At 46.4% G+C, this 16738-nt stretch overlaps 1 protein-coding gene across 1 annotated transcript in view; it reads right to left on the minus strand.

Moving 5' to 3' along the window:
* Positions 1–982: 982 nt before the first annotated feature.
* Positions 983–16738, minus strand: part of NCAPG (non-SMC condensin I complex subunit G) — a 78344-nt gene continuing 62588 nt past the window's right edge. The window contains exons 19-21 of the mRNA XM_077280001.1: positions 3952–4023; positions 3794–3863; positions 983–1207 (exon numbers count right to left, since the gene is read on the minus strand). Coding sequence (XP_077136116.1) covers positions 1087–1207; positions 3794–3863; positions 3952–4023 — 263 coding nt within the window. The 3' untranslated portion in view covers positions 983–1086. The remainder of the gene's footprint in view (positions 1208–3793; positions 3864–3951; positions 4024–16738) is intronic.

Consider the following 16738-nt stretch of genomic DNA (forward strand, 5'->3'; position numbering starts at 1 on the left):
GTACGAGGATCTGAGGTTGAGGGCTATAAAAAAAATCACAGGCAGGTTAACGACGCAACTATTTTTTATTTTTTTTTTACTCCTTACGTCCATGGTTTTACCACAAATCCAGGTAGATGGCCAAAATACATTGTCCCCAGTCCACAGGATCTCCTCACAGGGCAGATACCCACGCTCCTCCAGATGACAAATAACCACCCCACCATGTATCCAGGAGCAAGAGTCCTTAAGAAAGTTCTTGAAATCCAGACAACAGATCCCTCAACTGTAGCAGTGGGATCCAACCGAGCCGACAATCGATCTCCAAAACTCCATAGGCCATCCACCCATGGCTCCAGGACCTCGGCCTAGATATTCTCCCCTCAACGTCACTTCAACAAATGCCTGACTAAATATGTGGTTTCTTTTCCTCTCTGGCCCTTAAATATTTGCTTTAAGCTCAAAGAATGAAGAATATTCCAGAAGCCCATCATCTGGGACTGCATGCGAGACCTCCTGTAGCGACGGCTCGATTGGGTCTACAATCCCCATCCACACAATGAGACTAGTAGCTGGAACAACACTGGAATGATAGCGGTACCTTGATTACTAATCTTGGGTTTGGTCTTATTCATGCATAAGATCTAGCCTGCACGCCTTCCTCTGCTTACTGTCACTGAATGGAAACATTGATTCCTGAGGCTGAACTGACAAGCAAGAAAATCTCTAATAAAACAATAATATCGACTCAACTCCTTGCTTGAAAGAGTCTGCATCCTTTAGAGCCGGGCACTCCGCTCTACGTCTATTTGTCCAATAGTCTTTAGTAAGTGGCCAGCTCCTCACAGTGTGGCATCCATGAAAAACACAGAAAACACACATACTGGAAACACGGAACCGTGAAGGAGGCCTATAGAGCATTGTTAAAAGATGAAAAGTTCAACTCAACTATAATTAGGTTGAAGCCAAATAAATGAAAAAAAAGAAAAAGAAAATAATAATAAAAATAAATAGACTTCACTTTATTGCGGTGCAATAGTTATATTGTGAATACATTGTGTGTCTGGATACAAATTTTCCTCTTTGTCTATAGAAATATGACACGGATTATTCCGCCTCTTCGTTGAGAAGCTTACAGAGATTCATTTTGGTTTTCTCCATAGCTATGCTTTTAGCTCTTCGTGATGGCCTTGTAGAAACAGGAACAGGCTCTGCCACTTTATCCTCCCTGAAAAACATTGATATAGACAGGTTACATCGGGATCCTGTGGGAGAATGACAGATACAAGGCACTAAACACCTTTATAAGCCATAAGGACTCAAGCACGCGGCTCTCGACGCTCCGCTTTATATGGAGAAATAAGAGGGCTCCCATTGAATTCAAAAGAAGAGAATTGTAGCATGTTCCATCAGACGGGCAGAATTATTAAAGCAGGAAAAAAAGACAGAGGGAGTTTCACTGTGGCTTCTACATTAAAAAAATTGCATAAGGCATAGTTGCAAAGAAAAAAAAAAAACAACAACCCATGTTTGACACTTATACTCGGCTCCGCGTTTCTAAATAGTGGGGGCACTTAACAGAGAAGACATGGCCAACCGTGTCCTGCCAGATCCACCATTATTTATGCTGTGTGAACAATTCTATGCAGATTTTTTCAACTCTGAGCCCTATAAACTTGAATGTTTATTGGATGAGGCTAAGGATCAAACACCCTTCAGCAAGGTGTGCAGAATTAATAGGCAGCTTGTTGTCCTCAAGAAAAATGGACCATAAAAAAAGATTTACCTGACTCTGAAAAGTCAAAAACTGTTACAAGTCTTACAGAGTGATGCAGCACTCAGATTGCTAAGATATTGGGGTGTGATAACAGAATAATCAAAAGTTTGGTTGCGAATAGTCAACAGGGTCATAAATAAAATGTTGCGTTGAGGGGGAAAAAAAAGACGCAGATAAAGGCTATGTCCACACGGTGAGCTGACGTGAGTTCACCGGATTTCATCAGCCAATCAGCTCCGATGATCTCCCTTACGGCAACACTGCTGCGTGAGAACTTTCTGGCTTATTTTTTTGTTGCAGGAGACGTTGGCTTCAGCAGATTAGGCGTTCGGTGAGTATGGTTTAATTTAGATTCAATAAAAGATTGTCATTTCAAATAAATGACTATTCTGTGTGTGTGTTTTTATAATATCACTATGGTATAAGTAATGGGGCATCTTATAGACGGATATTCATTACTAACCTGTGGGCTTGATGTCACCTGACAATACAAAGGTGACATCAACCACCCACTACCCCACTTGCCACCGCTAAAGGGCAAGTGGGAAGAGCGAGACTAAAGGTACCTTCACACGAAGCGACGCTGCAGCGATAGCGACAACGATGCCGATCGCTGCAGCGTCGCTGTTTGATCGCTGGGGAGCTGTCACACAGACCGCTCTCCAGCGACCAACGATGCCGAGGTCCCCGGGTAACCAGGGTAAACATCGGGTTGCTAAGCGCAGGGCCGCGCTTAGTAACCCGATGTTTACCCTGGTTACCAGCGTAAAAGTAAAAAAAAACAAACAGTACATACTCACCTGCGCGTCCCCCAGCGTCTGCTTCCTGACACTGACTGAGCTCTGTCCCTAACAGCACAGCGGTGACGTCACCGCTGTGCTTTCACTTTCACTTTAGGGCCGGAGCTCAGTCAGTGTCAGGAAGCAGACGCTGGGGGACGCGCAGGTGAGTATGTACTGTTTGTTTTTTTTACTTTTACGCTGGTAACCAGGGTAAACATCGGGTTACTAAGCGCGGCCCTGCGCTTGGTAACCCGATGTTTACCCTGGTTACCAGTGTAAAACATCGCTGGTATCGTTGCTTTTGCTTTCAAACACAACGATACACGGCGATCGGACGACCAAATAAAGTTCTGGACTTTATTCAGCGACCAGCGACATCACAGCAGGATCCTGATCGCTGCTGCGTGTCAAACTAAACGATATCGCTAGCGAGGACGCTGCAACGTCACGGATCGCTAGCGATATCGTTACAAAGTCGTTTTGTGTGAAGGTACCTTAAGCCCCAGATTTGGCACATCTTCTAGACGCACCTTTTCTGGGGTGGTCGAGAGCTGATGTTTTTAGTCTGGGAGGGGGGCCAATATCCAAGGCCCCTTCCTAGGCTATTACTATCAGCCGCAGCAGTCTGCCTAGCCTTTGCTGATTAGATTTTATAGGGGGGCCCTATGTCAAGTTTTTTCTGGGGTCTCCTAGCCAGTAAAGGCCAAATATACAGCTGTGAGCTGATATTAAATAGCCTGGGAACCTTTACAGCTATTGGTTCCTTCCCAGAATATTAACATCAGCCCTCAGCATGCACACATACCCTAACAGTAAAAGATCTTAGTATCAAACGTGAGCCAGGAAGCCATTATTCTCCAGTGAGGTCATATTCTAGGACTGCAACCTCTCTAGATGCCCAGAAAAACAAGGTCGAGGTAGGGAAGGCTGAATCCCGAAATCTCTTAACTGGGCCAAGAAATATATGAAGGTAGATTTTTCAGAGGTGACTTAGGATGAGAAGAAGGAAAAAAACAAAAATCTTTAAGTGAAGACAAGTTTCTTCCTGTGGAGAAGAGCTATGTAGGGAAACTGCAATGCTCCCCTGGGAATTTAAATATGCAAGGAGCCTAAGTTCACAAAATGCATACAATACAGGTTATTATTCTAATCTTTCATGAACTTCAATAACACCACAAGTAATGAAAAACAAAAAAGCATTTGATGAAAAGAAATCCCTAATCAAGACTGAGGATAAGACCTCAGTACAACATACCCCTCAGTCGCAGGATCCGCAGATCTGCTGCTCTTTTTCCTTGTACTTGCAGAAACAGCTTTTTTACGACCTGTAGGAAGTAAGAGTAACATTAGGAAGTGACCTGCACACTTGGAATACGCTTTCTCAAGAATTCGGGAGCTATGATTAACACTTACCACTTTTGCCAGTTTTGCTTTTCACAGACTTTTGTTCATCGAACACCTCATCGTTGTCATCATTCTGATTACCTAAAAAGGACAACAAAATGGCAGAGGTTTACACAATTACATATATGTGTAAAAGATTTGTAGGTCTGCAATGCAAGTCCTAACTATTCTGCCATTGTCGCTACACCGCAACTCCAGCAGATCTACATTAATCAGTATACATGTTTGCATCAGTAGATGTGGGACTTTACTGAAGAGTGAAAGGTGCTTAAAAAAAAAAATTGTCCCAAGTTACAAGATTTTCAACCCACAATGGTCGTCCTTGAAGGGGCCATTATATCTGGCTTTGGGAAAGATTATTGTCAACCAGTAAGGCCGTTATTACAACACCTATATAGGGTGTACGGCTCTGTTCACAACATATTTTTGCATCCTGGACAATGGAAGTTTTCAGTTGGGGTAGATACACCAATAAAATGGAGTAAAAAAATGATCCAAATTTATTTTGTTAGAACAGGATTCAGATGGTTTTGTTGTTTGTACGATATAAGCCAATAACATGACAGGTGTCTTGTTTCCAAAAGGCACTTTTTTCAACAATATTCTTTCTATTTGTGGGGGATTTTTTTTTACCAATTTATGGGAAGGGGATTATAGTTATAGACAATAAGGTGAGTAATAAAACAACATAGTGATGTAAATCTTGTTCTATTAAAGTAAGAACTATTCAAAGAATCAACAGAGGGGAAAAAAATAAGGCACTTTTACTCTGTCGCCTCATTGGGGGACACAGGACCATGGGTGTTATGCTGCTGTCCACTAGGAGGCGACACTATGCATAATCTGAAAAAGATTAACTGTGGCTCCTCCTGTGCAGTATACACCCCTGGACGGCATCAGCCTTCTCCAGTTTTTGCTTAGTGTCGCAAAGGAGGCACACCTAAAGATTTTTACTCCATTTTTACTCCGTTTCCCGTTTTCCGACGGGATTACAGATGAAGAAAAGAGGGTCTCCTGTGAGACCCCCGGCATGGCTCCTTCCTCGGCCCCCTATTATGGGGTGCCCAGTTGAAGTTGAGATGGCTATTCCCCATGCTGCTCCTTCCCCAACCCCTCGGGTGTTGGTTCGAAGTCGAGACCCCCCTCCTTCCCCAATTCCTTTTGGTTTCTGGGTTGAGGTCGAGGCGAGGATAAAGGCCCCTGAAGGTGTGACAAAAGCACCCTCCCTATCCCCCTCTGGGGGTATTAGGTTGAGACACCTCAGGTAGGGCCTGTACAGGCAGCATCCTACAGCTTCCAGCAATGGGCCAGCACACTGCGCCTGCATCCAGGGACCCCAGCCCAGCTGCGGGCTCCTGTTGGGGCCGGGGGGAGTGCAGGCAGGCATGGCACATACAGACACAAGGCTCCCTGCGTCCCTGTCTCTGCGGCAGCACCAGCTCTATACTGCCTCAGGGGGACCCCAGCCGGGCTCCCCCTTCCGCTTATAGCCCCACCGCCATCCTGCCTTCAAATCCGGAGGGGTCCGGTTCAGATCCGACCCCCTCCCGGACTTTCGCGCCGGCCTGGAGCCCTTCTGGGCCTCAGGCATCTAATTTAGGCCCCGGCTTCGGCCTAGCTGAAGCAGCAGCCTCCTCTCCGCCCCCCGGCCCGCCCCCCGGATGACAAATATGACACTCTACAGTGTCATACAAGGGGCGGATCGAGACAGAAAGGGCGGGTTTTTTATAGCCTTGCCGCCTTTTTCCAGCTCTCCGCCCCCTTCTCCTCCTCTGTCTCTGCAGCCATTTTCGGCTGCAGATTAACCCTGCATCTCCCGGTCTGCAGGACCAGGACCAGGCAGCCAGTCTCCGGGGGGCACAGGACTGTGGATTTTCGGCGCTGGACCTAGGGGTACACTGGTGGGGTAAGATCACAGCTGGGTTATCTTTACTCAGCTGTGAATCCATATTACCTATAAGGCTCCCCTGTAGGTTCTCTACCCCTGTAAGGTCCATCTGCTAGTGCACTATGCCGGGCTCAAGGTCTAAGAGAACCAGGCAGAACTGCTATTATGCATTCTGCACAGCCTGCGGGACCGCTCTCCCCAGTAGTAGCACGTACCCGCATTGTCAGAACTGTATATAAACTACTGTGTCACACAAGAAGCCCCTGCCAATGCCTCGGTGTCTAATGCCACGCCGGAATGGGCTACTCAGATATCGCAATCTATGACGCAGTCTATAGATAACCTAACTTCCACATTGCTTCAGGCTCTGCAGGGTCATGCCCCGGCTATGAACGTTACCCAGCAAAGGGAGAGCTTGACTCAGGAACAAGATGCCCCTGGCACATCCACGTCTAGGTCACGACGCAAGCGGATCCATACATCAAGTCCATCTGCGTCATCCCATAGCACACGGTCATCCCCCTCTAGGGAGAGACACCGTTGCTCCAGGTCATCTAGACCGTCCCATTCCAGGGACAGACAATGCAGATCTCCGCAATCCCCAACCAGAGAAGGCCTCCTCCCCAGCCCACTCAGCAGGGGACGCCTCAGTGATACACAGGATTCGGAAGGCATCTGCGTCTCTGACTCAGACAGAGAAACGGAGGGGTCCCTGATCCCAATCCCTCCTAGCAATACAGCGCTAGTTGAGGACATAATATCGTCCATCCATCGGGTGCTGGTCATTTCTGATCCGCCACCAGAGGCCCCGGAACATCAGACTTCCTTTGAAGGACCTCTGAAGCCGCCTAAGGTTTTCTCTAACCACCAGAGTTTAAGGCGATCCTTAAAAAAACAGCTCTCACAGCCTGAGAAAAAATTCGCTAATCGCAAATATCTGGAGGCGAGGTGCCCCTTCCCACAGAAGGACACCAAGGAATGGACAGATCCACCTGAAGTGGATCCCCCAGTCTCTAGGCTGGCAGCACAGACCCTCCTTACACCGCCAGATAGCTCAACCCTCAGGGACGCAGCAGACTGGCAGGTAGAACGCATGGCTTGTTCAATTTTCAAGGCAGCAAGGGCATCCATGGCTCCTGCGTTCGCTTCAGCTTGGGCTGCCAAGGCCATCCTGGCCTGGGCAAAGAATCTACAAGCCTTCCAAGCATCCGCTCCTCAACTGTCGGACCTAGCGGTTCAATTGCAGTTGTAGCAGATTACATGCTCCATGCAGCTCTGGTTTCAGCAAGGGGAGTCGCGGGGATAGCATCAAACCCCATCAGGCGTATCCTCTGGCTGCGGGAATGGAAAGCGGACGCAGCCTCAAAGAAGTCCCTCACGCACCTCCCCTACCTCAGTGGGAGACTTTTCGGTGAACAGTTGGATACTATGATATCCAACGCCACAGGGGGTAAGAGTACTTCTCTTCCCCAACTGAAACCTAAACGCACTTACCAGAAGCGTAACCAAACTCGATTCCGATCCTTTCGGAATTCCTCCGGCTGGTCCGTCTCACGTCCAGTACAAAATCGTAACCGTTCCCCACGCAGGGACAACTCACGATCGACGCAAAGGTCGGACAAGACCTGGCAGTCAAAAGCAGGCCAGTCTAAGCCCAGAGGAGGAAAATCTCAGACTTTCTCTTCCTCATGACTCACGGACTCCGGAAGACACCACACCGGTAGGCGGCCGACTTTTGCTCTTTCATCAAGTATGGCTGCCTATTACAGAAGACAGGTGGGTCATGGAACTAGTGTCTTCCGAATACAAAATAGACTTCACCTCCAACCCACCGGACAGGTTCTTCCTCTCTGTCCCCCCAAAACCGCCAGCCAAGGCTCGAGCCTACCACCAAGCGGTCTCCTCGCTTTATTAATCAGGAGTCATAGTACCGGTACCCACGACCGACCGCTTCCGAGGGTTCTACTCCAATCTGTTCGTAGTTCCCAAGAAAGGAGGCAGCGTACGGCCCATACTAGACCTAAAACAGCTCAACAAATATGTACGGGTCCGTCACTTCCGCATGGAGTCCCTTCGGTCCATCACTGCGTCCATGGAGAAGGGAGAATATCTCGCCTCCATAGACATACAAGACGCATACCTGCATATACCCATTGCACCTGCCCATCAGAGGTTTCTCAGGTTCGCAATAGGCCAGGACCACTACCAATTCGTGGCTCTCCCCTTTGGACTCGCCACGGCTCCCAGAGTGTCACCAAGGTCATGGCAGCAACCATGGACGTCCTGCATTCCAGAGGCATAGTAGTCGTTCCATACCTGGACGATCTACTCATCAAGGCTCCCACCTTCAAGGTTTGCGAGCTCAGCGTCTCAATCACAACCGATACTCTCAGTCGTATGGGCTGGTTAATCAAACTACAAAGTCATCACCAACTCCGAGTCAGTCCCTGACCTTCCTGGGAATGTTATTCAACACTTCCAGGGGTCTAGTGCTCCTTCCCAAGGACAAGGCACTGGCCCTCCGACTAGCAGATGAAGAAAAGAGGGTCTCTTGTGAGACTCCCGGCATGGCTCCTTCCTCGGCCCCCTATTATGGGGTGCCCAGTTGAAGTTGAGATGGCTATTCCCCATGCTGCTCCTTCCCCAGTCCCTCAGGTGCTGGTTCGAAGTCGAGACTCCCTTCCCCAATTCCTTTTGGTTTCTGGGTTGAGGTCGAGGCGAGGATAAAGGCCCCTGAAGGTGACAATAGCACCTTCCCTATCCCTCTCTGGGGGTATAGGTTGAGACACCTCAGGTAGGGCCTGTACAGGCAGCATCCTACACCTCCAAGCAATAGGCCAGCACACTGCGCCTGCATCCAGGGACCCCGGCTCAGCTGTGGGCTCCTGTTGGGCAAGTGGTCCTCAGCGGAAGCGTCCATGCCCATCAACATCCTGAAAATTCGTGCCATCCTTCTGGCATTGAGGGCTTTCCATCACTTACTGGCAGCCTCTTACATCAGGATACAGTCAGACAATACCACGACTGTGGCATATGTGACTCATCAAGGGGGGACCCGCAGTACCCAAGCGACGCGGGAAGTGTCACATGTCCTCCGCTGGGCGGAGGACACAGGGTCGGTCCTTCGGCGGTCCACGTTCGGGTGTGGACAACTGGGAAGCAGACTTCCTCAGCCGACAAGGAATAGACTCGGGAGAGTGGTCTCTCCATCCCGAAATTTTCCAACAGATCTGTCTCCGCTGGGGGACCCCGGATGTGGACCTAATGGCATCCCATTTCAATGCCAAGGTCTCCAACTTCATTGCCTGAACTCACGATCCGCGGTCGCTCGGAGCAGTCGCTCTGGTTCAGGACTGGACTCAGTTCCAGCTTCAGTATATTTTTTCCACCTCTCCCCCTGATATTCAGAGGGTGAGGAAGATCAAACAAGGGGGAGTTTCAACTATCCTCATTGCACCGGACTGGCCCAGACGCACATGGTACGCCGACATCGTACAACTCACAGCAGACGCCCCCTGGCGTCTCCCCGACCGCCACGATCTTCTATCACAAGAGCCGTTCTACCACCAGAACTTAAGGGCTCTCAACTTGATGGCGTGGCCCTTGAGACCTGGGTTCTAACCCAGGCAGGGTTCTCGACAGAGGTCATTGCAACCATGATCAGAGCACGGAAATCAGCCTCTGCCAAGATGTATTACCGTACCTGGAAAGTTTTCTTTACCTGGTGCGAATCTCGTGGCTAGATTCCACTCCCTTATTCCCTACCCAAAGCTCTTGGTTTTCTCCAAGCGGGTCTGGAGGCCAGTCTGTCATTGGGCTCGCCTAAAGCCAGGTGTCAGCCCTCTCAGTGTTTTTTCCAAAAGCGCATTGCTACCAAGCCGCAAGTAAGGCCTTTTCCTTCAGGGGGTTCCCCGATTGGTTCCCCCCTACAGACGACCACTAGAAACGTGGGACCTCATCCTGGTCCTGACAGCATTGCAGGAACCACCCTTCGAACCCCTTAAGGAGGTCCCGCTCCGCCTTCTTTCCCAGAAGGTGTTTTTTTTCCTGGTGGCACTCACCTCGCTACGCAAGGTGTCTGAACCGACAGCACTCTCATGCAGACGGCCTTTCCTGGCTTGTCACCAGGCCAAGGTAGTTCTTCGTACGGTCCCATCCTTCCTTCCGAAGGTTGTGTCAGACTTCCACCTCCATGAGGAAATTTCACTACCATCCCTTTGTCCGGTTCCGGTTCATAGAGTGGAGAAGGCTCTGCATACGCTTGACCTTGTCAGGCCTTTGCGTATATACGTGTCTAGGACTGCGTCCTTCCGGAGGTCTGATTCTCCTTTCCTCCTTCCAGAAGGCGGCCACAAGGGTAGGTCAGCTTCCAAAAGCTACTCTTGCCAGGTGGATCAAATCCACCATACAAGAGGCGTACCGCCTTAAGAATCCTCTTCCAGCCGGTATTACGGCACACTCTACACGGGCGGTAGAGGCCTCCTGGACCATTCGGCACCAGGCTTCGGCACAACAAGTGTGTAAGGCGGCCACTTGGACTAGCTTACACACATTTACTAAACACTACAGGGTTCATACCCAGTCCTCAGCGAGCCTGGGTAGATGTGTCCTGCAGGCGGCGGTGCCCTAAGTGTACGGGCCTGTCTGCACAATATTCGTCCATTGCTTCCCACCCAGGGACTGCTTTAGGACGTCCCATGGTCCTGTGTCCCCCAATGAGGCGACAGAGTAAAGGAGATTTTTGTGTACTCACCGTAAAATCTCTTTCTCTTAGCCTCTAATTGGGGGACACAGCTCCCACCCTGTTGCCCTTTCCGGGCTGTTGTAACTGTTGAGTTCTCATATTGTTTCTTGAGCTCGTACATAGTTGCCTTCTTACAGGCATAATTATGTTATTCATGTTACGTTCCTCCTACTGCTTTGGCACAAAACTGGAGAAGGCTGATGCCGTCCAGGGGTGTATACTGCACAGGAGGAGCCACAGTTAATCTTTTTCAGATTATGCATAGTGTCGCCTCCTAGTGGACAGCAGCATAACACCCATGGTCCTGTGTCCCCCAATTAGAGGCTAAGAGAAAGAGATTTTACGGTGAGTACACAAAAATCTCCTTTTTTCCAAGCTTAGAATAAAATGAAGAAAGAAAAAAAAAACGGGATGCAAAAAAGTGAAACATAGCCAGGATAGGACTCATCACTAGAGTCAACCAGTTGGTCAAAAATAACACCTTAGGACCCTGAATCGAGGACATAGTTGTAGAAAGTTTAGTTGATCCCCCTAAAGTACTCCTGTCACCGCTCCACATTAAGCTTGGACTGATGAGGTGGGGAACCTCAGGCCCCCGGGTCATTTACAACCCTCGATGACCTTTTATCCAGCCCCTGGGCAGATTCTCGGTGACCGCAGTGGTTGGGCAGGGAGCTGTATTTTGATTGCCACCAGCTCATTAATTTCCTCTTGCTCTATTAGCACACACAAGCAGTGTTCACTACTGAACACTGAAGGGCATGCAATGAAAGGTTACGTCCTGACACGAGTGCCGCAGTCAGGATGTACTTTGTGAGCAGAGTTTGTACGGCCCCCGAAGGATGGTATAAATATCCACATGGCCCTTGGCAGAAAAAAAAAAAAAAGTTTCCCCACCCCTGATCTAGTGAGTTAGTAGGACAAAATGAGAGTCATCTAGAAAGCACAGCCAGCTCCATTTTGTTGGGTTTATAATCTGAGAGTGATGACAGATGCTTTTGTGCCTGGAATGGAGTAATTGCAAGTGATATGGAAAATTACTTCAGGAGAGATCTTTCAATGACACAGAAAATTCAGAACCCACCCCGACTGAAGGAAGAGAGATTTTTACAACAAAAAGAGGTGACACCAACTGGACACAACCAAATACATAGAATACTTCAGACATTAGATACAATCCACCATCATAGACAAACAGGAGACAAGCATCCTGATGACAAGGGTGGTGCAATAGACATCAGACTACACGAAGACAGACAACTGAGGGACACTTGCCTCTACAAAAAAAAAATTGAGATCTGACCCCACACAGGACGATCACAAGGAACTAAAGTTGGAATCTTGTCTGCCTGATGAATCTATAAGAGCCGATGACCTGATAACACAGAGTCCTAAAATAGGAACATTCTACATGCTTCCCAAAATCCACAAATCTGGAAATCCAAGAAGACCAATTATTTCATATGTGGGCACCCTTACTGAGCAAGTTTCAGAATGAGTAGATGGTATTCTTAAACCCCAGGTAAAAGGATGCACCCAGCTACATTCGGGACACAACTGACCTATTGAATAAACTAGCAGCAATAGGTCTTCTACCAGATGGAACCATTCTGGCTACCATGGATGGAGAATCTTTGTGCTCGAATATCCCACACCAAGATGGATTAAGTGTCTGCAAAGTCTTCATGGAAAACTCGGGAACTGATGCGAATTCTGTGGTGAAACTTAGAAAATTCATCCTCACTCGCAATTACTTTGAATTTGATAACGCAGTGGGGAAAATAAGTATTTGATACACTGCCGATTTCGCAAGTTTTCGCAACTACAAACAATGGAGAGGTCTGTAATTTTAAGTGTATGTACATTTCAACTGTGAGACTGAATCTTATTAAAAAAAAAATCACATTGTATGATTTTTACTTAATTTGCATTTTATTGAATGAAATAAGCATTTGATACAATCAAGAACAGAAAACATTTTGTACAGAAACCTTTGTTTGCAATTACAGAGGTCAGACGTTTCCTGTAGTTCTTTACCAAATTTGCACACACTGCAGCAGAGATTTTGGCCCACTCCTCCATACAGTTCTCCAGATCTTTCAGGTTTCGGGGCTGTCTCTGGGCAACATTGAGTTTCAGCTTACTCCAAAGATTTTCTATTGTGCCTGTAGACTGGCTAGGCCACTTCAGGACCTTGAAACGCTTCTTACGGAGTCACTTCTTAGTTGCCCTGTGTGTTTAGGATCACTGTCTTGCTGGAATTTTCAGCTACGACCCATCTTCAACGTTCTTACTGAGGGAAGGAGGCTGTTGGCCAAAATCTCGTGATACATGACTCCATTAATCTTCCGTTCATTATGGTGCAGTTGTCCTGTACACTTTTCAGAAAAGCACCCCCAAAGTATGATGTTTTTCCCCACCATGATCACAGTTGGGATGGTGTTCTTGGGATTGTACTCATCCTTTTTCCTTGAAATACGGCGAGTGGAGTTGTGTTGTGAATTCCGTTCTGGAGCTCCCTCCTGTAGTTGCTAATGGTATTTTTGTGAGTTCTGCCCTTGGGCTCCCTCTGGTGGTTTCGAGTGGAACTGCTGCTCCTTTAGGTAGCTGTAGCAGCTGCCATCACTGATCGCCTTGCCTGGGTTTGTTATTTAAACCTGCTCTGGGCTTTAGTTCATGCCAGCTGTCAATGTCTTAGGTTGGATTTGGTTCTCTCCTTGGATTTCTCATATGGCCTGTCCTTGTCAGCAAAAGATAAGTTTCTGCTAGTTCTTGTTTGTCCATTTTCTGTGGACACTATTGCTTTGCAAATATGTCTCTTTTTGTCCAGCTTGTCACTATGTCATATTCAGGCTAGCTGGAAGCTCTGGGAAGCAGATTTGCCCCTCCACACCGTGAGTCGGTGTGGAGTTCATTTTTGTAAACTCTGCGTGGATTTTTGTAGTTTTTAATGCTGACCGCACAGTATCCTTTTCTCTGTCTATCAAGTTTAGTATTGGCCTCCTTTGCTGAAAACTGATTTCATTTCTGTGTATGTCATTTCCCTCTCCACTCACAGTCAATATTTGTGGGGGGCTATCTTTCCTTTTGGGGTTCTCTGAGGCAAGATAGCTTTCTATTTCCTTCTTTAGGGGTAGTTAATTCTTAGGCTGTGAAGAGGTGTCTAGGGAGAGTCAGGAACATCCCACGGCTATTACTAGTGTTGTTGTTAGGATTAGGGACTGCGGTCAGTAGAGATACCACCTCCTCAGAGCTCGTCCCATGTTGTGTTTTAGCCACCAGGTCATATCAGTGTGGCCTCTTAACCACCAGGTCATAACAGAATTGATACCAAAAAGTTCTATTTTGGTCTCATCTGACCTTCTCCCATACCTCCTCTGGATGATCCAGATAGTCACTGGCCAAATTCAAACAGGCCTGGACATGTTCTGGTGTGAGCAGGGGAACCTTTTGTGCAGGATTTTAATCCATGGCGGCATAATGTGTTACTAAGGTTAATATTTGAGACTGTGGTCCCAGCTCTTTTCATTTTATTGACCAGGTCCTTTCGTGCAGTTCTGGGCCGATTCCTGACCTCTCTCAAAATTATCCTTACCCCACGAGGCGACATCCAGCATGAAACCCCAGACCGAGGAAGATTGACAGTCATCTTGTGTTTCTTCCATTCTCTAATAATTGTGCCAAAAGTTGTTGCCTTATCATGCTGCTTGCCCATTGTCCTGTAGCACATCTTATGCAGGGCTACAATTTTGTCCCTGGCGTCCTTAGACAGATCTTGTGTCCGGGCCATGGAGGAGGTTGGAAAATGATTGATATGGATTGAGTGTGAAGATAGGGGTCATTTATAAAGGTAACGAGATCAAACAGATGCAATTAATACAGACAACGAGTGCAGAGTAGGAGGACGACTTAAAGAAAAACTAACAGGTCTGTGTGAGCCAGAATTCTTGCTGGTTGGTAGTTGATTAAATTGCATTTTATTGCTTTAAATAAGTATTTGATTATTTAAAAATCATTCAATGTGACTTTTTTATGTATAGATTGTCTCCCCAGTTGGTGTACCTACAATAATAAAAAAAACTACAGACCTCCCCATTCTTTGTTTTTGAAAAAACTTATAAAATCAGCAGTGTACCAAATAATTATTTTTTTCCACACTGTATAGCTACAGGAGACTGGTACAGCAATGGGAAGTAAAATGGCTCCTCAGTACGCAAATCCTTTAATGGCCAAGCTTGAAAGTGACTTTTTATCCTCATGTCCCATCAGGCTTCTGGCCTACTACCATTAAATTGACGATATTTTAATTAGAGTGAGTCTGAGCAATAGCTAATGACGTTTCATGAACACTAATCAGTTTCCTTCCATCAACTTAACATTCAACTACTCCTGCACCTGAAATTAACTTTTTGGATACCATCATTAAGCTACAGAACAAAGAAACAGGCATCCCTGTACCAGAAGCCAATGGACCATACAATATACCTTAAAGGAGTCAGTTTTCATCCAAAAACACAAACTATTGTCTACAGCCATGCCATCAGATAGGTTTCAAACCTATGCATAGAGATTAGCTCCATGGTGGCCTCAGAAAGACCTTTTTGAACCAGGGACACCATCCAAGTACAATTGAAAACCAGACTGCAAAAGCCGCCAGAATATCAAGTAATCATCTCCTACATTACAAAACTACTAGAGGCACCAGGTTGCTTTCTTGTTAAGTCACCTAAAATCCAAATCTGAGAGTGCTAAAAGGGAGCTGGCGGAAACTACAACCTTTACATATTTGTGCTATCGCTGGTTATTTGGTCACGTGTCGCCGGGGTTTATGGTGTTTTGTAATCCTGTCCTTTGTCTTGTTATTAGTGTGTTATTTTATGATATTTCTATTTAATACATTAATACTTTGTCATAAAGCTTCCTGTTTAACGGTTCACAGCTTGTCTGCAGAAGTCAGACATACAAACAGGCACACATCTGACATCAGGGGATTTGCTTGTACAATCAGAATCCCCCTGGATGTGACTGTGGGGAAAGGAGGCCAGCTTTTATAGGGAGCCAGAAGCAAGTTACGTCCACACTCCCCCAGCCCCTTTAGTGACGTAGTGTACCAAGAGGAGGGGAGCACTCAGGTGCTGCATCTTCATCACAGCACAAAGTGACAATTGATAGTCAATATGAGTATGAGCCTTTGCAATTTTATGTTGATATGAATACTTTCTTATATTATTGGAGTACCCCTTTAAAGAGGGCAAGTGCGGGCACTTTTTTTTTTTTTATTTCCTTCTTAGTGCTCCCGAGTATTGCTTTTTTTTTTTTCTTTGAATCTCCTATACGATTTAAGAGATTTTCTTTTTTTTTATTATTATTGCTGCCTTTATTATTTCCTTGCTAATTAATGTGGTCTTACAGGATGGTAATACAGAGCAGCCGAAAGACACGCCCCAGAGGATCCTATTACCATCCTCCCATCATAAAAACAATAAATATTAGTGCTAACTACAAAAGAACCATCTCTCATTTAAGAAAATAAATGTAGTAATCAGGGGAGCAGTGTGAATAAAATAAGAGCAAAGACTGGCAACTTTTGACCTGGTGACAGGTTGTCAACCCCTTAAGGACCAAGCGATTTGTTCATTTTTGCACTTCTGTTTTTCCCTTCCAATACTCCAAGAGCCATAACTTTTTGGTTTTTCTGTCGCTATAAAATGTGAGGGCTTTCTTTTTGAGGGACGAGTTGTACCTGTGAAGGAAATAATCTATTTAATCATATAATGTAACGGAAAGGATGGAAAAATTCCAAGTGTGGTGAAATGGCAAACACAAAGTGCAAAAAATAAAAAAGGAAAAAAAGAAAGCGTTTAGTGTTTTTTTTATTTACCAGTGTTCATTTTACTGTAAACAATACCTGATAAAATGATTAACCAAGTCTGTACAATTATGGCAATACCAAACATGCATTGTTTAACCCCTTCACCCCCAAGGGTGGTTTGCACGTTAATGACCAGGCCAATTTTTACAATTCTGACCACTGTCCCTTTATGAGGTTATAACTCTGGAACGCTTCAACGGATCTTGGCGATTCTGACATTGTTTTCTCGTGACATATTGTACTTCATGATAGTGGTAAAATTTCTTTGATATTACCTGCGTTTATTTGCAAA

Source organism: Ranitomeya variabilis, chromosome 1 (assembly GCF_051348905.1).
Source record: "Ranitomeya variabilis isolate aRanVar5 chromosome 1, aRanVar5.hap1, whole genome shotgun sequence".
NCBI classification, from domain to species: domain Eukaryota; kingdom Metazoa; phylum Chordata; class Amphibia; order Anura; family Dendrobatidae; genus Ranitomeya; species Ranitomeya variabilis.